This window comes from Chiroxiphia lanceolata, chromosome 1 (assembly GCF_009829145.1).
Source record: "Chiroxiphia lanceolata isolate bChiLan1 chromosome 1, bChiLan1.pri, whole genome shotgun sequence".
In the NCBI taxonomy this organism is placed as follows: Eukaryota; Metazoa; Chordata; class Aves; order Passeriformes; family Pipridae; genus Chiroxiphia; species Chiroxiphia lanceolata.
In genome coordinates, this window is record NC_045637.1 from 38867227 (window position 1) to 38892820 (window position 25594).

The following is a 25594-nucleotide window of genomic DNA, read 5'->3' on the forward strand; positions in this document are numbered from 1 at the left end:
GAAAACAAGTCACAGAAATAAAATTGGTAACAGTAATAATCTTGAGACATGCCATCTCCTTGCTAATGCTTGGCTCATCAAACTTTCTGCAACCTGGAGGGCTCCTAGTGTTCCAGGTGGGACAGGAGTCCTCCATGTCCTGCCACTCTGCAGTAATCACCTTCCTTTGGCCATACAGGGACATCCAGCTCTGCAAAGAGTTTGACTTCTTTTTGGCATGGTGCTCCATTCAGGCATTATCACCTAATCTCAGCCTTCCAGTACTCCTCTTCTGATAAACAAACCTGGAAAGACAGAGGGAAGATGGCAGAACAATCAAAGTTGATAGTACTAGATTGTTTTTTGACAATATTCCTGTGATAGTCCTTCAGCGAGGTGTCGAGCCCCTTTCCTGGGAAGGATGCCTGTCTGGAATGCGTTACTGTACCAAATTTAAATGTCTTCAGTACAGCATATGAAATGGAGTTCAGGAGACAAAATGGAGTTTCAATTTAATACAAACATACCACTTTGCCAAACTGTGTCAAGAAAGGAATTTTCCATCATGTATAATGTTTACAAAGCATCTCTGTTTTTATCTTTAATGGTTACTGTAACAAGATCAACTGTTTCTTTAGCATAGCCATTTGATGATTTATGTTGTATGCCATCATTATTTTAGTCTCATTTCAGCAGCTCTGAGTAAAATAAAATACCACTCTTTGTCATCAAGCAACCTGAGACAATATCCACTCGTGGCATTTGGTTTAAAATAAACAAAACTACCTATTTTGAAAGATTTTTTAGGATTAGTGGCTTTTAGATAATGTAAGCTACAAATGATATCTATAAGCTGTAGGTAGTAAAATCACTAAATCATTAGAAATAAATAATCTTTTTACACAATGCTATTGCAATATCTTCTTAAATGTAATGAATTGTGTTGGGGCACCATCAGAGTGTGCTAAACTATGGTTAAAAGGTATAAATAAAGTTTAAATTTAGGCCTAAATCTATCTTCTAGTTCCAATCAAAGATGGGAGAAATTTGTGTTTAGATTATGTGATTAATAACAAAGGCTTTGAAGATCTGTAACATCCTTTGAAGAAATCGGGATGTCAAGTCCAAATGGCTTTATCCAGAAGCTGAACTTATTAAATACAGCAGCTTTCACCAATTTCATAATTTTTCCCCTTGCTTCTTCTCCTGTAATCTTTACATTTTAGGATATCATTGTTGAGAAATATTTGTACATGAAACAGTGGCTGAAGTTGCTTTCCCTCCACACCTCTGTCCCACGCTTGTTTTGGCATCAAAAACCATATGGGCTAGTATTCCTTATACTTCCCTGCCTACACTGCACTTGCACAAGATGCAGTACGCTCTTCAGTGTGAAATAGAAGAAACTCAAAGATCCATGTGCTTGATTTTTTTTTTCTTTTACATGGCTAATATAACTATGCTTGAAGAACTTAGATTGCACACACACACATATATATATGCATACAAAGAGGAAGCAACTATGCAATTTCCTGAAGTCAAAAACTGTGAATAAAAAAGAAGCAAAATAACCCCTCACTTCTCTAAATAACAGCAAAGAAGTGTGACGTAGCAAGAAGATGGAGATAGAGGGGTGAAACTTCATTCTTCCAATAATCCAGATAGCACAGATGATCCTGGCAATAAAGACAAAGCGACTTGGCATAGCAGAAGGCAGCCTATGGAGGGGGGAGGATGCAAAGTTAGGCTGAAAGCCTCTGGTGAACCTGTGCCTCCATGTGGTCGCTGTCATCTAAACTAGCTACATGAAGCTAATGCAGGTATGTATCTGCATTTATAATCACTGTATATACACATACAGTTAGCAGTATATAAATATAGTTTGTCTCCAGTTATTTTCTTTGGCTCTCAAGCCCTTCTAGTTTTTTTCTGCAGTCTTGCGCTGTCCTTTTTCAGGAAAATTCCATTTTTTCCTGTGTCTCGGTTGGAGTCACCATGAGAAATTTTTTTTCTGTTTGTTTTTTTGTTCAACCTCTTTATAATGTCTTTGTGTCATAGTCCATGTACGATGTTTTTCATTTAAAGCCCATCAAAAATGAAAAAAAAATACCATTCCTGCAAGCTTTTTTACTTCATAGTCATTATTAGAAACACTGGTAGAGTTTGCTGCAACCTAAATAGGAAGATGAAAACAGGCTTCCTGGCCATGACTACATTGTATGACCCTGGTGTGATGCCACGTTAATGGGAGACAGAAGCCAGCTTTGGATACTGTAAAACAGCTTTACCACTCCAGACATTTGCTGAACTCTGTCATAGCTCCTGCATCAGTTACAGTCAGACAGTGTTTATGTAATTACATTCCTAACTTCTATGAGTAAATTGCATTTAATAACAGCTGTTGGGTACTTTATGCATGTTGAGTTGTTGAACATTACAACTTGTCTTACAAAGGGTCATTCTAAGGGGAGACTCTAACTGACCATGCCATAGTGTTGCCTGTGTGTTTTATTTATAATAATAATTTAAATAAAGAATATGATGCTATTCTGATTTTATATTAGAACTAGCTCCCAGCTATATTTCTTTTCATATCACAATGCAGTCATATTCTTAGTTTGCTCTCACCCAAACTTCTCACGCAGTTACACTTTAATATGAAAAGAAATGTTGTCAAGACTAGTTATTATCACACATCAGAACATTGTATTAGCATTCACTTTTAATGAATTAAAATGAAAGATTTTGAAATCTGCTCTTAATGATACTGAAGGTTCTTGGAGACACATTGGGAAAGCTTAAATGAAATGTCATATGATATATATACATCATACATAGGTTCATAAAAGACAGTTAATTTAAGTGCCTACCTTTGTGTTTCATCTGTTCTGTTTGGATGAATCATCCACAGGTTAAATGATGCTTGTGCAGTTTCTTTGCTTGAAATCGAGCACAGTGAATGGCAAGAAAGTTTAGGGAATACGAGGTTCTTGCAGAACTGAGGATGATAAATAAAATAAGACAATTTTTGAGGCCTAGAGTATAACCTGGAAGGAAACTCTGGTTGTTGAAGACATCTTTGAGTCATATCTGCTGATCTTTTGACTCACTGTCTGATATGGATAGGTTGCTTGAACTGCTGTTGCATACATCACCTCACTTATAAAGCTGAATTCCAGGTGGATGTAGTATGAATTAAGCTGTCCTGGTGGACTTGTTGAGAGATACCATGCTGCAGAGCCTGTTACAAAGCCTGTTACAAAGCAGTCTGTTAAAGGTGGAATGATTCAATACTCATTTCTGGGGCTTAGGGGCATGTTTTGGAAGCTTCTGAACACATGGGAAAAAACATGGATAGAACTTTCCAGTTGATCAAATTGTTGGCATTTTTTTCTGAGTTTATTGTTTTGTTGTGAGTTTGCCGTATTTGGCAAGGTGGAGAAGGTGGGCACACAGTGTGCTGGCTGCATCAGTTTCTGAACTTCTTGTTATTGAAGGCTTGGGTACCCTTTTTGTGGCTGGGTTGGGATGTACAGGTCATCTCTATTCCACATTGCTTTGATAGCTGGGAAAGGGGATGATGAATAAACAAATCAGCATTGAAGTAAATATTTTGTTGTACTTCGGTATACAAAGATCGTAATGTCGCTCTTTTGTAAACGTTTTAGTAAACACTGAAAACTTGAAGGAGGTATCTCCTGGCAATATCTCCTGTTCAAAGTGCATGTGTGTATGCTTCATCCTTTGAGTTTATGGTGTTTTTCAGGGTCATATCCAAAGTCTTAGGAACTGCCAAAAAGCCATGCACCACGCTGCACTAGACTGAGGGCAGATAATAATTTAGATGGTGGTAATTGTAGTACAAATACTAACATGGCAACAGTGTTAGTGTCAGCTAATTCATTACAGTCCATAACCTGCAAATATAAGCAGTACAAAAAATACACATTGCATCAAATCTAGCTGACCTATATAACCTATTACACAACATCTTACACATACTTCTGACAAGCAGATGCTAAATATTGCTCTGAATTGAATATTGAAGAAATTAGGTAATAAATCATAGAGCTGCTAGGTATTTTTAGATGTTAATAGGTCACTCAGATTTTACAGACCTTATGCATCAATATATTTTTCTGAAAATTTACCCTAACAAATTAATCCCAACTGTTGCAGAAGGTAGTTTCTCATTTAAGGCCAAGTCAAAAGGCCAGAAATGTTTAGGTATGCTTTTTGTGTTTCGGTTTCTTTGTTACATGCTCATATTCAGCCCACAGACCATGGTAGAACAAAAGCATTTCAAGAGCTAAATAGAGGGCCACAAGCAACAAACAGGAGAGGCTGAGATCCAAGATCCTATCATGCCAGAGGGACCACTAATAGCAAGGCACTGATTAGGTAGGCAGATAATCCAAGAACAACACACAGAATGATGAAAATTTCTGTATTCGTACAAAAATACCTTAGGGAAATTATACAAAGAATGCAGATTGGGTGATTGTGAGCTTGGGAGCAAGGACAGATGACCAAACATCCAAAAGAGGAAGTTATATGAAAGACTAGTGTACTTCATAAAGATTGTTAAGTCACAGGGTCAAGCATTATGGAAGGCAAAATAAATTCAAATGATCCTTGACTGTATCTAGCTAGTACGCAAAAAAAGAAAAATTTCTTCATGTTCATTGCACCTAAACATACACAACACAGAATTTGAATTATAGCAAAGTTTGCAACAGAGCACAACAAATGTATTGAAGATAATGAGGGAAATTCAAAAGAGGAGACTTAAGGAGTCATGGTTTCTAGGGCAGACAGGACTACCAGAACCAGCTGATTTAACTATCCTGTCCCTGGTATTTCTTATAAATATGATAAACGGATTGCATACGTTCCAAAAAAGATATCAAACTTCATTCTAAAATGTCTGACAAATGATGAGTTTGCTGTTGACATGGTGCTTAATTACCTCCTAAAGTAGGAACTTGTATCTTATTTCAGGGCTGAATTTCTGTAACTCCCATTTCTCAATACTAGATCTCATTATACCACTGTCAGGAAGGCTGACATCTTGCTATCAGACATCTTTTCAGGGTGTAAGTACCAATCGCAGTGATCAAGGCGTCTTTCAGCCTTTCGTCTGACAAGCTGAATAAGTTGAACTCCTGTAGGCCTTGCACTGGAGCACTTGCTTTCCAACCAAATGCTGTGAGGTCTCTCTTCAGAATTTCACCTGTCCATCTGAGTAGAAGAAACAATGCATTGTTTCCAGTGTGCAAACAATCCAGACACTAAAAAATTTTCTCCGAAACTCTACTTTTAATGCTTATAAATAAGAACATTGTTGAATGAGAAAGCTAAAAGAAAGGATACATGTCAACAGGAAACAATAAAGGAACAAGCATCAAACCCTGTGTTATGATCTAATCCAACTATCTCTATTCCATCAAAATTTGCAAATACTCTATTCCTTATGGCAGATCTGAGTCCATGGGATAATCCTTTCCCTCCCATGAAACTAGGACTTCTGACAGATAGGCTGTGACTATCTATTGAATAGCTCTGGCCAGGAAAGGCAGACCATCAACTGCTGTGCCAGGAGCTGGCACTTGTTCATTTTAGTGCTGCTATTACGAGCCTTATAGCCTCTGGCAGAGAAAGAGGATGAACAGCTGGAAGCCGAAATCTTTTCAGCCAACTCAGCAAAAACTGGTAGAGCTATTTGCCAAAGCCACAGTTCAACTTTGCCACCTTGGGCTAGTTGAACATACTTCACCTGGCAGGTAGAATATCCCCAGAAGCTCAGCAGTGATCGAGAAATGTCCGTGGGACACCTTCTGTGGGAGCAGAGCAAGCTCAGTAGTAGAGACTTCTTAAAAAAGCTGCCATGTCATCAAAAACAATGGCTCATGTCCAAAATATGTCACTCTAAGCATTCACACAAGGGGTCAGGTGAAAGTTATTTCAAACAAACCTCATCACAGCTGGAAGTTTGTGGTTGATGACTGGGGATGGGGATTCCTGCTGTTGTTCATTTCTACTTGAAAGGTCTGAGCAGAACTGGGACTATAGTTGCCCTGTTGGCAGTGCCACTTGGAAGGGCATAACAAGAGTTCTGCAGGGACATTTTCCAGATTATGTAAGAAATCAGTAGTTTTACACTTCTTTGTGTTGGTATAGGATGAGGCTTTCTCGATCTAGACCTTCAGATTTTAATCAACTTCTTTCTATCACATTTCTGTTATTTCTTAACTACAGCTGAGGAGAGAAAAAGAACTGAGGGGAAAAAAAAAAAAAAAGGAAAGAAGCTTTTGTATATATTTCCAGGAATGGTGTTTATCATTTACAGAAGGTCATTTTTGCAGTTCTGATTATGAATGTTTACTTTATTCACACATCAAGCAAACTATCCTCTTACACCATACGGACAGGAGGTATACTGTTTCATACATTCATATGCCTGAAAGCTGTCTGGAAATGTATTTCCTACTGTCTGATACAGGAATGTTTCAATAGGAGGGGGTTTAATTTGTTTTGGAATTTCAACTCTTGTTCTGCTCTGAAGCTAAAGTTGGAATCCATTAAGATGCATTTTAGTGCAGATTCTATTCTCATCTTCCTTTTCTCAGTAACTCTGCAATTCACTTTGTACTTCATTGCAACCAACAGCAATATGTATACATGGAGCACAAAATGAGCCATTTTGTTTTAAAACAGATTGCAGATGAAAGGAAACCATTCATTTCTTGCTTGCTAGCTGTAATTACTAGAGCGCTAATTACTCCAAATCACTGACATCCAGGGTCAATAAGGATGACAACAGGAACATCAAAGACAAGATGCACACACACAATTACAAGTCTCTAAAACCAGACTGTAATATTACTTTATGGCAACTGTTTTTTTCAGTCAATGCTGAAAAATCAAGTTTGCTGAATGTTTACTATTATTTCCTTTGCAGTTTGACGGTGAAAACATGTATATGAGTATGACAGAGCCGAGCCAGGACTATGTGCCAGCCAGCCAGGTGGGTTAATTAATCTTCTCTGCCTTGTTTCAGATTGTAATTAAACAAATTCAAAGAGTTGCATTGCAAATGAGTGGCACTATCAGTAACTGCTGCAATCAGGAATAATCATAATTTATAAACAAAGCATTTAAGCCTTGTTTCCAGTTAATGAGATAGAGCTGATAAAACACCAGAGTTGGTGTTTATTGAAAGATACTACCTTGTTTCCTCTCCAGAATGCAAGCAGCTGTTTTGCCAGCATGATCTTTCCTAAACAGTTGTTTTACCTTCAGGAAATAAAGTCTTTACAGGTGCAGGTTATTTGTTTATCTGACTGCAGACAAGTTAATCATTATAAGCTACACATGTCACAAATAGCCTTAATTATCACTTGTAGGGCAATTGCAGAATTGCGTTTTTAACACTAATCCTATGACTGAGGAATGTTGCTAATATTACAGAATTAGCAGTGAGGTTAAGGCAATGACTTAGTTTTCTGTAGCTTGCAGCCCAGAAGTTTAATGTGATGTGGATTTTTTACAAGTATTTTTGAGTCCTTTTCCTTTGGGAAACAAAGCACACTAAATTTTGATATTAGGTGCACATTAAAAAAATCTTCCACCTTTCCCCTTGAATCCTAAGATACTATAGGTTTCTAAGAATGAAAGATTTTAATTACTTATTAAAAAGCAAAAATAGTTTCGAAAGTTTTGGGTTGTCTACCTGTTGCTGTGTCTATATGTAGGGGAGAAATTTTTATTTACTTCATGTGTTTCAGTCAGTGGAATTTTATGCTAGTAAGTGGCAGGGATAGTGCTGCAGGTCAGTTAGACTGTGTGAGCAATTGCCATGAATAATCAGACTTGTGGTCTAGATCATACAATATTTCAGGCCTAGCAGTGGCTAGTCTTTCTAACAGAACCAGAAGGATTATGCGAAGAGCTCTCATTAGGTGGGAAATAAGTTTGTAAATGTGTTTAGATAAGCTGGGTGTAATTCAGAAATCAATGCTTTGGAAAGTGACAGTACATTCAAAACTAAGTGTCTCCATAAAGTAGGGTTCTTCACATACACTGGTTCATTTGGGGGCAGGGAAGCAGGAGATTGTGTGAGATGAGTACATGGTTCAGTCAAAAAGACCATCTTAAAAATATTTCACCATGTTGCTTCCCAGACTTCTGTTGAAGTTACTTTAAATACCTTTAGAGACCAATAGTACTTTGCATTTAGGAATTGTGCATGATTGAACTTATTCAACTAAGAACCCTCCAAGATCCAGAGGTAGTTTAGACTAGAACTGTTTGATTAAAAAATGAAAAATTGTATTATTAATTTTTCTCTAACCATTAATCCAAAAACTGTACTGACAAGTTTTAGTATTATTATTAGATTAAAGCAGCCTAGTATCATCTCATTTATGCCTTAAGGGTTTGGAAGTGCAAGGGCTAATTGAATTTGTTTGAAACAGTAGAAATACAAACTCTGTGAATGATTACTGTTATAAGGCAGCTGCTACCTTTCAGAGAATCATTATGTCTGTTTTAAATAGTTTTGAATAAAGGATTGCAAATCCACATTATACATCAGAATTATTTTTCTTCTGTTGATATTTTTGTACTGTGTATGCATGTAGTTTAAATAATTTAAATGGCATATTGAAAAATTAAGAGTATAAGTTTTAATCTTTTATGTGGTTTCTACATGTGCTAACAAGGCCCAGATCCTCCGAGATATTTATGCATCTAACACTCACTGATTTCAGTGGAAGTAAGGTGCTTAAAGTACCTTTAAAGATCCAGGCCTAGATATTTTAAATGCAAATGACTTTGTCTTTAAGAAAAAAACCCCAAAACTATCAAATGTGACATTTCCAAATTCAAAGATGTCAGAAAACCCTGAATACTTAGTAAGGTCAGGAACCAAGAAAGGGCTTACAGACTTAAAGTCTCACTATGGCAAAGTTGACCTCTTGAGTGTCTGGCTCCCAGGTAGAGTTCATAACCCAGAGGCAGGTGTTGAAACTGTCTGTCCTTTGCTGGGGGATCCATCTGACAAGAGGCAGCTCAATTGCCAGGCACAGTGTGTTGTGTTATTACCAAGTGACTGACACTGTTCAACCAGCCTCCTGTGCCCATTTGAGAGAAGCCTTCAGCCTCGGGCTGTTGCAACCTCCTTTCCCTTGCTGGGATTTTCTCCTGGTGCTTACACTGTTGCAGTGGTTTTAAGTGAATATATCGAATCATACAATGGTTTGGATTGGAATGAACCTTAAAGATAATCTAGTTCCAACACCCCTGCCATGGGCAGGGAACCTTCCATTAGAGCAGGTTGCTCGTAGCCCCATTCAACCTGGCCTTGAACACTTTCAGGGGTAGGGAGTCCACAGCCTCTCTGGACAACGGGTGTCAGTGCCTCACCACCCTTATGGCAAAGAACTTCTTCCAAATGTCTAATGCCTACCCTCCTTCAGCTAAAGGCCATTTCTCTTTGTCCTATCACTACATGCTCTTGTAAAAAGTCCTTCTCCAGTTTTCCTATTGACTCCCTTTAAGTACCAGGAGGCTACTCTAAGGTTTCCCTAGAGCCTTTTTGAAGCTGAACCACTCCAACATTCTCAGCCTGTCTTCAGAGAAGAAGTGTTCCAGCTCTGTGTGGCTGGAACATATGTGAAAGCCGATATTAATAATAGTATTTAAAAAAAAAAAGACAAAAAAAAGACAAAAAAAAGACAAACCACACTAGGAGCAGGAAGTTGGGATGTATTGGAAATCTGCCTCTCTCTTGTTTCATCAAGAACCTGTGACTGTGAGAAAAGCCTAACCAAACCTGTTCCTGACACAGACATCTGCTAGTCATTCCTCAAAGGAACAAAACAACTCTCCATTGACAGTATCGGTGAGGTCTTCACCGCTTATAATGGGGTGCTCTTCCTATCTTGGGCATAAACATTTGTTGGTCAGCCAAAATTGGTAAATTGACTACCATTTCAACTTGTAATCTGTTTGTTAAAACTGGAAAAAAAATATATTCCTTGCTCTGAAAACAAAGCATGAAAGATTGAGTTGCTTACAGGGGAGGGAAAGGAAGAGGAAAGAATGCAACTGTATTTTCTGACCCCAGTTATCAGGACTGTTTGTTCATTTTCCTTTCACTGTTACTGGATGTAAAACACATAATGCTGTAAAAAAAAAAAAAAAAAGAGAAAATGTTCTCTCTCGGATGACAGCCTAGTTGCCTCATTCATAGTTTTGTCCTCTATTTTGCACCTGTTCCCATGAGCCTTGCTGTTGCATGACCTCAGTAAGAGAAGTGCAAGATCCTTCCCACCCTCAATAATTTGTCTGTTCCCTCGCAAGATCAGAGATGAGGGTTTGAATCCTGTCAGAATGAGGAGTGAATTAATTTCTCTGCTTTCCTTGTTAGACACACATCTGTTAACTAAAATATGAATCCCACATGTTACGAGATGCACAGTCCTATCAGAAACCTTTATTCAAGCTCTGATCATGCTAACTGAATCAGACATGACCAACATTTTCTAATATCAGAGTCAGACAGCTTACTTGGGAGGTAAATTGGCAGACTGAGTCATGGTATGCAACACCAAAGACCAAGAGGTTTCCACTAGGCTGTCTTCAGGATTATGTGACTATAGAGACAGGGTTTCTGGGGTCCTGATATACACTGACATGAACTTCAGTTCCTTCTGTTTACTGGAAAGTGTTCACATCCAGAAAAACATCACCATATATTATTTTATGGGTTTTAATCAATTTATCCCCTTTGGGCTAACATAAATAAAAGCTCAGCCATTGGACAGGAAAAATATAGTTTTGTTCCTTTTGCTATATAACATCAAACATCTGCATAGTTTGATAATCCAAGACAAGTTGCCTCACAGCATCCCTCAACAATAATTATCATTTCTGTTCAATTTTCAAATCAGTACATGCTTTGGGACTTACAGACCAAGTTGCTAAGTAGCAACATATGGCTCACTACTGTTCCTGTGATGTTGCTGCAAGCAAATAGCATAATTCTATACTTGAAATGATTTTTACAGAAAGCCAGTGCTGGAACTGAGCCAGAAATATAAGTATACAGTAAAAATTAATGATATTCTTTTAAACTGTCCCAAAAGGCTGTTTGGCAATGTTGTCTCTGTGTACATTTTATATATATGTGTAAGTACTGTGTTTTTGGTTGTGATATATGTAGTACTGGACTCTGCACTGCAGGCATCTCCTAAATGAGTTATACCAGCCATATTAACAAACATACACAGTAAAACTACATGGCATTTTCACTACTAATTGCACTTGGATCTGAAAATATTTATCATTCTAAAATAAAACTATGCCTACTGCTCTGCATTTCAGATTCCCACCAATATATTGTTTTCACCCCACACCTATAATTGGAATCTCAGAGATTAATTGTTCTTTATGTAATTCCTCCTCTTGTAATTTGTGGGCCATGCACAACACAGTATAAAATTATATTTTTTATTTTACATTTTTTCCTAGTCACAATGAGGAATGTAATTTCAGGACTCTGTTGCACAAAGCTTTGGCACTTTTGTAGCCTTCCTGAGGCCTGATATACCTTAAGGCTAATGAATCCAGCTGCCAAATTCCCTGCACAGTCCAAAGGAAAGGGAAAAAAAGAAGCCTGGAGCTGATGGTTTATGGCAGTACCTCCATTGTCCCCGTTGGAAAAAAAGAGATATCCGAGGCAGAAGAAGGAATACTGTTTGCTCAGAGGTGGTATTTTCCTGCTTCCCAGAGCTATACCAGGAAGATCCGTATAAGATATGTATGCATGCTCTTTGGTACAGTGAGCATCATGGGTATCAAAACTGTTTTGTCCAGTACAGCTCAAGAGTGAAATAGGATCAAAGGACACTCAAAATGGAGATTTTTCATGTTAATAGGAAAGTAAAGGCTTTCCCTTCCTTTTGTTTCCGTATTGACATGGTCCTAGATATATCCCTGACTTCTTTTTTACATGTTTATACTGTAATTTCTTAGATTATTTATGGCATAACTATTACTCATGGGAAGTAGGGATGGATAAATGCCATGTAATAGCTGCCCTCTCTTGCTCTGTATTGGTCCTTCCCTGTAGGTAGGCTAGAATTTCAGGGTACTGTATCCTGTTCCTGCCAGAGGATACAGCTCTTCGTTCTTATCCCCCCCTTTAGAGCCCTCGTCAGCAGATCAGGGCAGGAGTTGGCTGCCTAGGAAAGGATTGAGAAAAAGCAACATTCTTAGATGGAGAATCACTGCGTGTTTCAATGTAGTCCCATGGGTACATGCTACTGTGAAGCCCAATGCAATCCTGCCCAAAAGTCAGAAAGCATTTGCTCATTAATTGAGAGGCTGCTCCACGTTGAGAAGGCAATGCCACCTGGTCAGTCTGCTGACTGGCTGCAGTTTAGAACTGTTTTAGACCGTATTCCACCTCCCTCTTCTTCATCCACCATCTTTTAATTTCAAAAATAATCAACGGAAGAGAGTCCGCTTCTTGCTCCTCCATTTCTCTGAGGCTGTCTGTAGTAAAACACCCTCATGGAAAGAAAAACACCAGGCAGGCCTTTCAGATCATGAATGACAGGTTAAAGCTGGAGGTGATTTCACCCAGCCTTTCCCTTTTGTCTAAAACATAGTCTTAATGTGTCTTAATATCAGGCACAGAGTCTGGAAAGAACTGAGTCCCTGATAAAAATACATTAACAGTTGCATTAGCAAGGCTGTGTATATATTTATAGATATACATCTTTAGAACCGTAGAATGTTTTGAATTGGAAGGCATCTTTGTAGATCATGTAGTCCAGTTCCCTGCCATGAGCAGTTACATCTTTCACTGAATCAGGTTGCTCAAAGACTCATCCAGCCTGACCTTGAAAACTTCTAGTGATGAGACACACGCAAGTTCTCTGCTCGATCTCTTACTGTATCTCACCACCCTCACAGTAAAGAATTTATTCCTGTGTCCAATCTAAATCTATTCTCTCTCAGTTTAAAACTCCTTCTCCTTGTCCTGACACTACAGGCCTTGATAAAAGGTCTTTCTCCATCTTCTTATAAGCCCTATTATATGTGGAAAGTCTGCTATAAGGTCTCCTCAGAGTCTTTTCTTCTCCTGGCTGAACAATCCTAACTTTCTCAGCCTTTCATCATGCTCCAGCCCTTGGACCATTTTTGTGGCCCTTCTTTGGACCCAGTCCAAGAAGTCCGTGACTCTCCTGTACTGAGGATCTCAGACCTGGACAGAGCACTCCAGCTGAGGTTTCACCAGAGCAGAGTAGAGGGACAGAATCATCTCCTTTGACCTGCTGGCCACGTTGCTTGTGATGCAGCCCAGAACACAGTTGCCTTTCTGGGCTGCAAGTGCACATTGCTGGCTCACCTGGGCGTCCCTGGGTCCTTCTGCAAAGGGATGTGTTATATAAGTATGTATGAATGTCTTTAGCTTTAATGCAAAATCTATGAGCATGTACTGTGTATGTATTTCAGGATATCTTAAATTTTTTGTAGTCAAATAACGGTTATAAAAATTAAGTCAAAATTAGAGCCTGTTGACCAGAATTTAAGAGATTTTTCAAATTTCACATGGAAGATATAACTCAGGTGAAATACCTTTACCCTCTTTTACTCAAATTCATTTTAGTCATTTATGTTCAGTAGATGTTGAACTTTTACTCTGATCAGAAGAAGAAATGTATATGACCTACTTATCTCTGAAAAATGAGTTACTTAAACATGCCTTAACTTAATGCTTCTTTCAATTAATGCCTATTCTATAGCACATGCAATAAAAACACTAAAGAGGGCAAAATCTATTCCCTAAGGATCCTAAGCAAACATACCCACAATTACAGTTGTATAAACAAAAGTGTCCCTCTCCAGCCTTCAAAAACCATTAGCATGGATCTGTAAAATTGAGATCATATCAGAAACCTCAGCAAGTATAACAAATTTTTCAGCGTTCTGTTTGTCTTCTGGCTGTGAAACCTTGCACTTCTATTTTCTTTACAGCCATGTGGGCTGAAAACTTTTTAATGAAAGCAGGTCTGGAGAGTAATTGCCTTGCTCCAGAAGTTTGGGGCTTTAGAAGTAAATGTCAGATACTGCTAGAGTAATGCTAAAATTGTGAACTTAGCCCTTTTATATACACAGTGATTCTGTGCATCAATTAAAAGTATGTTTCTTAGGAGTTGAAGATGGGAGGGAAACAATGTAAACACTGCATCTTGTCTTAGCAATGGGATCGGGATGATAGCAACTTCAGTGATAGGCCCACAATAAATCAATAAAGTAAAAGTAACAAAAACTATTATTTTACCATGAAAAAGGTAAACAGAAAATCAATCATCAAATGATGAATTCTCTGTCCAAAAGCCAGAGGTATTTTTTCATATATCACAAGAGAAAAGGCACTGCTTTTTGCTGTGCATGACATGAGAGAACTTTCTGTTTAATGAGCAGCCAGTGTAAAATATCCTTCAAAATGTTTCCCTCTACTCCTTCATGTACAACTTTTTTAGCATGTGAAAACAGATTACAGACATCATATATTTTAGTTATGTAGTTTCCTTTCCAGGAAACTCTACAGGTCAGCAATGTGGATGAATTATGGGATGTAACCATGGGAAATGTTAAAGGCAGTATTTTTCAACTGAGCTTCACATAAAATGAACCTTTTTTGGTCCATAAAATGTCTGGAAGAATTACGTGAATTTGAACTACAAATTAGACCAATTACTATTATACTGTCCCTTTTGGCAAAGGCTGCTGCAGTAGAGTCAGTTTGACCTGTTGACCTCTGATGGAATAAACCGATAAGATGCCAGTCTTTGATTAATCTAGTTAGTTTTACGAAATCTGGCATCTCAACAAGCCGAGACTAGTTACTCAAACCAGTCTTCAATGTAACATTCAAATGATCACTCCATGGAGTCCCAGAGGTATTCATTACAGACAAAATTGCTCTTGTTGCCTTGCATACAAGCTGAGTTTTCAATGGGAAATGAAAGGCTGCCTGGAAAAATAGGCCACCTAATTAAGTTAAACTACTCTAGCATTTGGCTTGACATCTTCATTACTCAAAATTAAAAAGATGCTTCACTTCAGCACACAAGTTACTATTGTTTATGTTGTTTTCCTCTTAAATTGGCTTCTTACATAGAAGTCTGTTTTTCAGAATTATATCTTGTAATAGCTCGCATATTTCTTGCAGTTTATAAAAATGTCTTAATAGGTGCTACACTACTGATAGTTGGTACGACACTAGTACGATTGAGCTTATTACTGAGGTCTCAGCAGTCTTACTGCTTACATGGCACTTTATTAATAGAGGGACAGATCCTGCCAGTTTTACTTGTTTGAATAATCTGGACTCATACTGAGCATTCCTTGGCCTTTTTACTGTAAAGTCCTGGGTCCAAAATCTAGGTGCCAAAGTCAGTGGGACCACTTGTAGGAACTGGGAGCTTTGATATTCCTCAGCTTTCAGGTTTTCCTGTGATTGGCATGGGACTAAACAGAAGTTACAGCAGAATTGCAAAGAGTAGCCATGCCACTGTTTTGGTCTTCCTTTTTGTCAAGTGGTGACATTTTATACTAAATCTGAAATTTTTCTGGAAATTTCATCAGTCATTTGGGAGGGGTATAACACAAGTAGGGCCCACCGTCCTTTTGAATACTGAGAAGCAATCCATTGTTGCTAAGCTTTCCTAAGAAAAGAGAAGGAAAGGGGAAAAAACCACAACAGAAAATAAAAGGATTCTTTATCCTTCATCATTGTGTGCCCTGGGAACAACATTATTTCATCTTTTGGTGTCTTTTTGAGAAGGGATCTGGAAATTTAGGCAGATTATTTGCCCCCTAAACAGATATACTTAAATGTAAATCTATACTACTGCTATTTTAAGAGCATTTAAAAATGTAAACATGTGAAGAGCACACTGACTTGATTGCTGGTTTAGAGTCTATGATGCTAATGAGGCTTCTGACAGATTAAATGTGGTGTATCATCTATATTTTCAAGCAACAGGATTTGTGAAGATGTGACTCCTTTTTTTCAGTTAAATTCTGCTTTCAAATATGTATATTGCTAGTTTTATTACCCAGTGCTTTGTACTGAGCATAATTTAGGTATGTTTTGCAGAGAGGGTCTCTAAAAGGTTTTTTTATTTTTAATATGCTTTTTATCTCTAGTTGAAAAAGAATATTTAGCAAATGTAGTAACTAATTTATGGAAGTATGTCTTGTAGTGCTAAGTTCAAGATTATACCATACTGCCTGTGTTATAGTACAGACCAAAACCTGTCAAATAGGATCCCAAGTTACCTTAAGAATTTTAGCTTTCATTAAAATGTAGTAGTGGTAGTAATAATAATAATAGTCATCGTAGTTTTCTCCCATGTTTCAAAGAGAGTCTTGTGAATATTCTGTCTTTCCTCTTCCTGTTCTGTAAACAGCCTGAAGCAGTAGCTGTGAGGTGATAAAGCTGCTCTGCTCGTCTTTAGGAGGTAGCATGCAGAAACCTACTGCAGTGCAAGTCTCCCCTTCCTTTCAGCATCCCCAAAGCAGTGGACAAGTGGCAGCTGTTTATGCAGGGGTCCTCCTAAAGCAACCCCAGTGCTGCTTTTTGAAGGTTACACTATTAGGGCCTGCCACACACTGTGGAGGGACCAAGGGCCTTTCTCTTCAGGAGAAAACAGTGACAAGGGTATCAAACAACAACTACACTTGGGTCCCCACTGGGGACATGCTAAGGAGGGTGGGAGGGTGAGAGGGGAAAAGGCTTCATATTGGAGAACTAAGGATGCCCCATGTGTGCCTAAAGCTCCAGTGTATTCCTAAGGAATTTCTTTGGCAATTGATCACTAATTCTATAAAAGACTTGCACTTCTCTTTTAAATTTACTTAAATTTTCTAAATAGGAGAAGTGCAAGCTGGGTCTTCGTCTGAAGCAAAGTTTAAATGCTTCAGTTACAGTACTGGTGTTTGCAGAGCCCAGATTTTGTAACCTTTTATAATATTCATGCTTCTACTTATTGTCATCTTTAAAATGTATTTCAATTTAAAACCTCTGTGGAGAACACATTTCCCAGCAAACTGCTATACTATATGCATAAAATTAATGTAATTAATGAAAAGACTCTCAAGAGTAAAATCTTAAAAAAAAAGTCTATACTTTTACATAATTCTGTTAACTTTGAAAATTATGATCATTTTTAAATTAATAATATCATTGTCGGCATATTCTCTTTCTGGAAAACAGAATTCATCTGCTACTGGAAAATTAATGTTTTGCTGGGGGCTTTGCCCTTTAACTAATGTAAATTAGAGAAATTGATTAACACAATAGAAAAAAGTTATACCTTCCCCTGTAATAAATTTTTGATAGCTGTTCCTTGATAAATTAGTATATTGTGTGTTTTTAAATGAATATGATTTATTGCTGTTGTCTACCATATGAAGAAACAGAAAAAAATCGTTTGCAGGATCATTGACTTCAACATATCCATGGCACTGTTGGACAATTCTTGCTGAGTGTTAAGATGATTTATGTAACAGACCGAAGGTTTCCACAGTAATGCATTATAGTCTCAAGCTATCAAGCCTTGTTCATGCAGAGACAAAAGTAACTGAAAATCCCTTGCTTCTGAAGGTCCTTCATTTAGAAATTAGAGCTAAGGTCGATCCTGTTAAAACTCCTGGAAATACCTGCTGTCAAATACATCATCCCGACTTTCAAATGTGCATAAGGTACATTGCTGTTTTTCTGCTTCTAATGAGCTCATTGTTTTTACATTAGTCTCGATTCATAAGTATTTCAGTTATGTAACAATATGTTCAATAATAGAAGAGACAGCCTGAAGCATCTATCTTTTAAAAACTGGCATCTTTCCACAGTTCAGATGCAGAAGCCTTGGTGCAAATGAAAAATTAAGACACGCTCTACATATTTGGCAGTACCATTCATTTCATTTAAATTAAATATCTATAGGCAAAGTCCCAATTTTTAAGGAACTGTTGCTAATACCAGATCCTGTTGAGTAAATGCATGGTGACTGATGCAACCGTTGAGCACATGAATTAGACTTACTTAATGTATGTTGTCTTCTGTGCTGTCATATAGTAACAGTTCTGTTCTTTCCAGAGGGATTTATACTGGATGTTTGAAAGCTTGCTGCCTCTTGTGGTCAGTCTGTTTGAGCCATCTGCTTTGGTTTCCCTTCTCTGATTAAAGTTCTATTAAGACTATTTTTAAACATAATTAAGTTTTGCTGGCCCATATGCAGTCACCACTGTTGAACACTTAAGCAAAGGGGTTTTATTTTTATTTCCTGAAAGCATTTCCCTTATTTTTCTGATGAGTATTCTCAAAAATAAATGCTAGATTTTTTTTTTTTTTTTGTATTTGTGTTATTAACACAGCAGGATGCATAGCCCTAATTTGAGTTATGTGTTGCCAAAGAACTGACTTTGGACATACACTTCTCCACCTCCCAGTTTTTCTCCCCCTTCTATAGCTTATTGCTGGATTTGACCAGGCTGAGAGGCATAAAAGGTAAATTGAAGAGGACCAGTGAGGTCCTAATATTTAGTGTCACTAATATTTAGCCAGAAACATAGAATATTGTCCTTTAGATTTGGAAACATTCATAATTCATAAAGCTTTTTCATAGCTTTATGTCTATAGATAACTCAAATTTAAGGATGCTGAGTTCTGAGATTCCCACTGTGTAGTTTTCATCTGAAATACACTGAAATCTGTTTACAGTAAATATAGTAATGAAAATACTCTTTATAACAAAAAAAAATTAAAGCATTGTCTGTTCAGTGCTGTGCAGTTGGCTTAGTGGTGTTAATTTGCAGAGGGCTTTCTCTCTGGAATATAATAAATGTCCAGGAAGTTCCCCTAAACTGAAGAGCTGAGAAACACCTCATCCACTCTCACAGTCATGAGATGAAAGTGAAACCATTGGCAATGTTCCTAGCAGCTCTGTGGAAAAGGAAATAAAGCATCTACGGCTACGGCATTTTTTTCTCCCCTATTTATTCAAAAGTGAAAAGGTGAACTTGCTAATGTTTCTGTGACCAGTAGAATAAAAAGGAGCTATTCCATGTCTTTCTGAAAGAGAAAGTTCTGCTGACAGTAAAACCAACTATAAAGGAAAAATCCTTGGAGTGGGTGGAAAGACCCTAACCTTGCTCCCCATCACCAAGAAAAACATAACAGAGCCAAAGCTACAGGCCACTACTTATTATGAATATGTATGAGCTGTTCTTATGAATTGTAATTGGATACAGGGAGTATCCCTAATATCCCTAATACTTTTGATGGTGAATCCATTACCTCCCTGGGCAGCCCATTCCAATGTCTGATTACTCTCTCTGTAAAAAATTTCTTTCTAATATCCAACCTAAACCTCCCTTGGCAGAGCTTGAGACCATGTCTTCTTGTCCTACTGATAGTTGCCTGGGAGAAGAGGCTGATGCCCACCTGGTTACAACCTCCTTTCAGTTAGTTGTAGAGAGTGATAAGGTCTCCCCTGAGCCTCCTCTTCTCCTAGCTAAACAATCCCAGCTCCCTCAGCCTCTCCTCATAGGACTTGTGCTCCAGGCCCTTCACCAGCCTTGTTACTCTTCTCTGGACCTGCTCCAGCACCTCAGCATCCTTCCTGAACTGAAGGGCCCAGAACTGGACACAGTACTCAAGGTGTGGCCTCACACTGAGGGGAAGTACACGCTGAGTACAGGGGAAGAATCACTTCCCTGGTCCTGCTGGCCACACTGTTCCTGCTACAGGCCTTCTTGGCCACCTGGGCACACTGCTGGCTCATGTTCAGCTTCCTGTCAATCCAAACTCCCAGGTCCCTCTCTGCCTGGCTGCTCTCCAGCCACTCTGTCCCCAGCCTGTAGTGCTGCATGGGGTTGTTGTGACCAAAGTGCAGGACCCGGCACTTGGCCTTGTTGAACCTCATCCTGTCGGAATCAGACCATCTCTCCAGCTTGCCCAGGTCCCTCTGCAGAGCCCTCCTGCCTTCCAGCTGATCAACACTCTCCCCCAATTTAGTGTAATCTGCAAATTTGCTAATGGTACACTCAATGCCCTCATCCAGATCATCAGTAAAGATATTAAACAGAACTGGGCCCAACACTGATCCCTGGGGGACACCACTGGTGACCGGCCGCCAACTGGATGCAGCACCATTCACCAGCACTCTCTGGGCCCAGCCCTCCAGCCAGTTCCTGACCCAGCACAGAGTGCCCCTGTCCAAGCCATGGGCTGCCAGCTTTTTCAGGAGTATGCTGTGGGAGGTGGTCTCAAAGGCTTTGCTGAAGTCCAGGTAGACTAAATCCACAGCCTTCCCCTCATCCACCAGGCAGGTCATCTGATCGTAAAAGGAGATCAGACAGGACCTGCCCTTCCTAAACCCGTGCTGACTGGGTCTGATCCCTTGTCCATCCTGTAGCTGTTGTGTGATGGCACTTAGGGTGATCTGCTCTATAACCTTGCCAGACACTGAGGTCAGACTGACAGGCCTGGAGTTTCCCGGGTCCTCCTTGCAGCGCTTTTTGTGGATCGGCACAACATTTGCCAACTTCCAATCATCTGGGACCTCCCCAGTGAGCCAGGACTGTTGGTAGATGATGGAGAGTGGCTTGATGAGCCCTTCCGCCAGCTCCCTCATCACCCTAGGATGGATCCCATCTGGTCCCACAGACGTATAAGGATCCAAGTGGCTCAGCAGCTCTCTAACTGTTTCCTCCTGGATTACAGGGGGGCTATTTGGCTTCCTGTCTCTGTCTACCAGCTCCGGAGGCCAGTTGTCCTGAGGACAACCTATCTTACTGTTGAAAACTGAGACAAAGAACGTGTTAAGTACCTCATCCTTCGATGAGTTACTTAAGGTACATAGTCGTCTTTGGTACTATGTTTCCCCCCATGTCCACCCCGTGGAGGTTTTGCTTGCCCCTCCTTTTGCTATTGATGTATTCGTAGAGGCACTTCTTGTCATCCCTACCAGAAGAGGCTAGATTGAGTTCGAAGTGTGCCTTTGTCTAACTTTCTTTCTACATGACCTAACTATATTCCTAAACTCTTCATGAGTAGCCAACCATTTTTTCCATAGTCGGTAAGCTTTCTTTATTCCCCTAATTTCCTTCAAAATCTCTCTGTTCAGCCAGGCTGGCTGTCTTCCCCACCAGCTCGCCTTTCAGTACATTGGGACAGCCTGCTCCTGTGTGTTCAAGACTTCCTTCTTGAAGCATGTCTATCCCTCCTGGACCCCTTTGTTTTCAAGGGGTGTTTCCCAAGGTACCCTCTGAACCAGTCTTCTGAGTAGGCGGAAATCTGCCCTGCAGAAGTAGATGGCCCTTTTTGCATCCCTGAGTATTGAAAACTCTATTCTTTCATGGACACTGTGCCCCAGATGACCTCTGACCACCATTTCTCCCACCAGACCCTCTCTGTGAACAGCAAGTCTAGGAGGGCTCCACCCCTGGTAGGGTCATTTACCAGCTGGAGCAGGAAATTATCTTCTATATGCTCTAGGAATCTCCTAGACTGCCTCTTTTCCACTGCGTTGAGTTTCCAGCAGACATTTGGCAGGCTAAAGTCACCTACAAGAACAAGGGCTGGCAATTTTGAGACACCCACCAGCTGCTTGTAGAATAATTCATCACCATCATCATCCTATTTGGGTGGTCTATAAGAGACTCCCACCAGGATGTCAGCCTTGTTGGCCTTCTCCTTGATTCTGATCCTTAGGCACTCAACCTTATTGTTACTGACTTCAAGTTCTACAGAGTCAAGAGACTAACATACAGAGCCATCCCTCCACCTCTCCTGCTTTGCCTGTCCCTTCTGAAGAGCTTGTAGCCATCTATGGCAGCACTCCAGTCATGTGAGTCATCTCACCATGTTTCCATGACGGTGACTACATCATAGTTTTTCTACTGCACGATGCCTTCCAGCTCCTCTTGTTTCCTACCCATACTGTGTGTGTTGGTGTACATGCACTTCAGCTGGGCTGCTGATTTCACTTCTAATTCTGGCTTTCCACCCTTAGACTCATCTCTGGAGAGCCTGGTTTAAACCCCTTCCCACTTCGAACCTGGTTTAAAGCCCTCCTGATCAGCCCCAACAACTTATGGGCTAGAGTCCTTTTGCCCTTGCTAGATAAATGAAGCCCATTTGACTTTAATAGGCTTGGTACCATAGAATTTGCCTCATGATTGGAAAAACCAAGATTCTGCTGGCAGCACCAATCCTTTAGTCAACTATTGATAAGATGGGTTTTCCTGCTCCTCTCCTCATTCATCTACGCTACTACAGGAACTGAGGCAAACACCACCTGTACTCCTGTCCCATTAACTAATTGACCCAGCACCTTGAAGTCCTTCTTAATTAGCCTGGTACCTTTTTCATAAATGTCATCACTGCCAACCTGGACCACCAGTGATCATAATCAGAGGGCCGGATTAGCTCAGGGAGTCTCCTACTAATATCCCTCACCCAAGCCCCGGGAAGGCAGCAGACTTCCCTGTGGAATGGCTCTGGTCAACATATAGGGCCTTCAGTTCCCCTCAGAAGGGAGTCACCTACAACAACTACCCTTCTGTTTTTCTGTATAGCTGTGGTTGCAATCTGTCTGTAGATGGGGTGCAACCGGGAGACCCTCCAGACAGATCCTCTTTTTAACTGCCCTCTGCCTGACTGTCTGGGTCCAGGGCCTCATACCTGTTCTTTAAGGGAACCATGGGAGGTGACGGGGGTCAGGAGGGGATTCCTTTACCTATTGGATTGGGGGCCTGTTTCTATTCCCCCCCATCTGCTTGGTTTGCTCCATCTACCTGATGGCAGGAGGGGCAGGGCTTCACCATCTCCTGCTGGACTTCTTTTGGGGTCGAAAGGGTACAAATCCACTAGCCTATTTCCCTTTCACTCTCCCTAATACTTCTTAGCCTCTCCACTTCTTCCTTGAGCTCTTCCTGGGGGTTCTGCCTGGGTTAGCACACTCCCCCTGAGAGCAGCAGCAGTGGCTTTCGCTCATTTGGAAATCATTGCTGGGTCGAGTTGAGTTGCAGAGAAAAAAAAATTAAAAAAAAATACCCACAGCCACACACCTACCTCACAACCCACCAGAGAGAGCTGGGAGGGTGGCTATGCCCTTCCTGCTCACCCTGCCTACTGCCACGCAAATTGTTGCACCATGCTCCAGGTGGCTTGTGCTCGGAGTTTAAATCTCGCAGTTTAAATCCCCCGGCAACAAGGATTTCCATTCCTCACTCCTTTCCTCCAGGCACAATTGCAACAGCCTTTTTTCTGGGATATGTTGGGTTTGCTGCAAATGTATTTAGGAATTTTGGTTTTTAATATGCCAGGGTGCCAAGCCATTACAAGCATCTGAGTCATGCTACTGGACAAGACAAACTGGAGTATTGGCAAATCACTGTTGAAGGAATTTCCCTGAGGAAGTTATGTCTGTATGCATTACATGCACACATCATTTACATGCACACATACTAAGTATGTAAATATCAAATTGGCTAAAAATGTAAGGTGAATACGGTACTCTGCAGATTCTTTCAAATATCTGTCCATACCACTGTCATATAGCTCAGATTCTCCCTAGCTTTATTGAAATAATGCAATAGTTTAGGTCTTAAAAAAAAATAAAAAAGATAAACATCTTAGGAAGTACTAGCACTTGAGTTATATGCTGTTTGGTGTGTTATTATTGCTTTTGCTTTTACAATCCTACTACTTTTTTAAGTATAGTGGACAGTGATATTGTAGGTGATGTGGAATCAAATACACTGCAACTGGTTCACAAACAATAACCAAGGTGTGGGGTTTTTTTAGTAATTAATTAGAGAACAACCATTTAAAATGCGTATCCCTTATAATATATATAACATATATATACTTATACATGGCACAACTTGGACTGTGGAGTTTTATGCTGCTAATGTTTTATGCTTCCATTTTAATAAATGAAGCTAATGTGCTACTGGCAGTTCAATTGCTTCCACCATTTTTGAAGTATTACTAATTAAAGACACATTTGAAACACAACAAATCAAAAGTAAAACCTGGTCTATCCATATGTGGCATGCAAAAGGGGTGTACAAATAAGCAGATTTGCTAAATGCCTCCCATATTAATGTGTAGGCACACCCAGCCTGCCAATATTTGGTTTAGGAATATTTGCTTTTAGTGGTGAATGTAAGTCTCCCAGGACAGTGAGAAATTGAGAAAACAGATGTTAACACTTCTTTGTACCTACAAAATCATGGGAGAGAAAACTCTTTTGAGGCCATCAGGCTTTTGGACAGTAGAAGAGACACTGTTGAACATAAATATCCTCTTTTCATAGATCATGAATCCCTCCTGGTTGCTGTAGGCTATGTGGATCCAAGCTCACCAGAATTACAGATACCAATTCTAAGTGTACATATGTGGGATAGTGCTGGTCCAGGAGAACACTGTGAATGTTAACCCTTCTTTCATTTCTGTTCCTCGCTGCTTTGTTATTGTGGTATTAGACCTTAAGCTTACTTTAGACACCTTTCTCTTCACCATGGATTTTATATAAAAGTAATTAGCAAATAATATATACATTTTAATACTTTTATTTGGTTTTGCAAAGCTTATATATTGTTATTGAGTAAATGTGACATGTTCTCTTTGCCATGTTTAAGTCTTCTCTCCATTTAGTGAGAGTCTATTTTTACTATATTTCCCCTTGGAGATGTTTCAACTGATGGCTGCATCATGGCTTCTAAGAGCAGGGGCAAATGCAAATTACAAAGGTCAGTAGACTCACACCAGTTTCCCATTAAGGAGATAGCAGGGGCAAGGGGAGAGCAAACTCCTGTGCTGGAAGTGAGAAACACATCTGGAAAGCATGGGTAGAATCAAAGTCCTCATATATAATTATGATATCACTGTCAAACTTTTTCCTCTCCCTGTTCTGTTTTCATTCTTTGAGATTTTACTTTGGTCTTTGCAGTCTAGCCTTCCTGCTCTATTTCATGCTAAGATACTTGGTTGTCGGGAAACAAGCAAAGCAACCAAAAGCATGGCAATGTGCATTAGAGTAGGTTTTTCTGCATTCAGCAGCTCATTGAAAACATGTAACGCTCTTTGTTCTTGGTCTGATTTAAGTTTGTATATACGTGCTCGTACAGAGGAGAGTAACCTCAGGCATCAGCAGGACATTATTACTATGATGACTAATGAAAAACCCCTTTGTTCATAATTGAGCATTGATTCTTCTCTTGTCCTTCTGCATGGATTCATACACCATACTGTCCTCCATTTGGAAACTCATATTGGGGAAAACATTTTCTTCCAATAGTTGCTCTTTGAAATTGTGCCCTCATATTCATTCTTCCTGATGATACTTTTCAGAAGCAGAATGTTTTTAAATCCTTACATTTCCAGAATTAACAAAAGCAGTGCTCAGAGCGTGGCTGCTGTGCTGCAGAGGGGCAGAAAGGGTGGAATTAGTCTCTGTGCTACAAACTCTGACTGTGGGCATAGGATGTGCAAAGACTGATCACTTTACAAAGGAGTTGG

The 25594-nt window shown here is 39.6% G+C and overlaps 1 protein-coding gene across 1 annotated transcript in view; it reads left to right on the forward strand.

The window, feature by feature from the left end:
- The window catches only part of TOX (thymocyte selection associated high mobility group box), a 222672-nt gene that overhangs the window by 106949 nt on the left and 90129 nt on the right, over window positions 1-25594 (forward strand). The window contains 1 exon segment of the mRNA XM_032704147.1: window positions 6941-7006. Coding sequence (XP_032560038.1) covers window positions 6941-7006 — 66 coding nt within the window.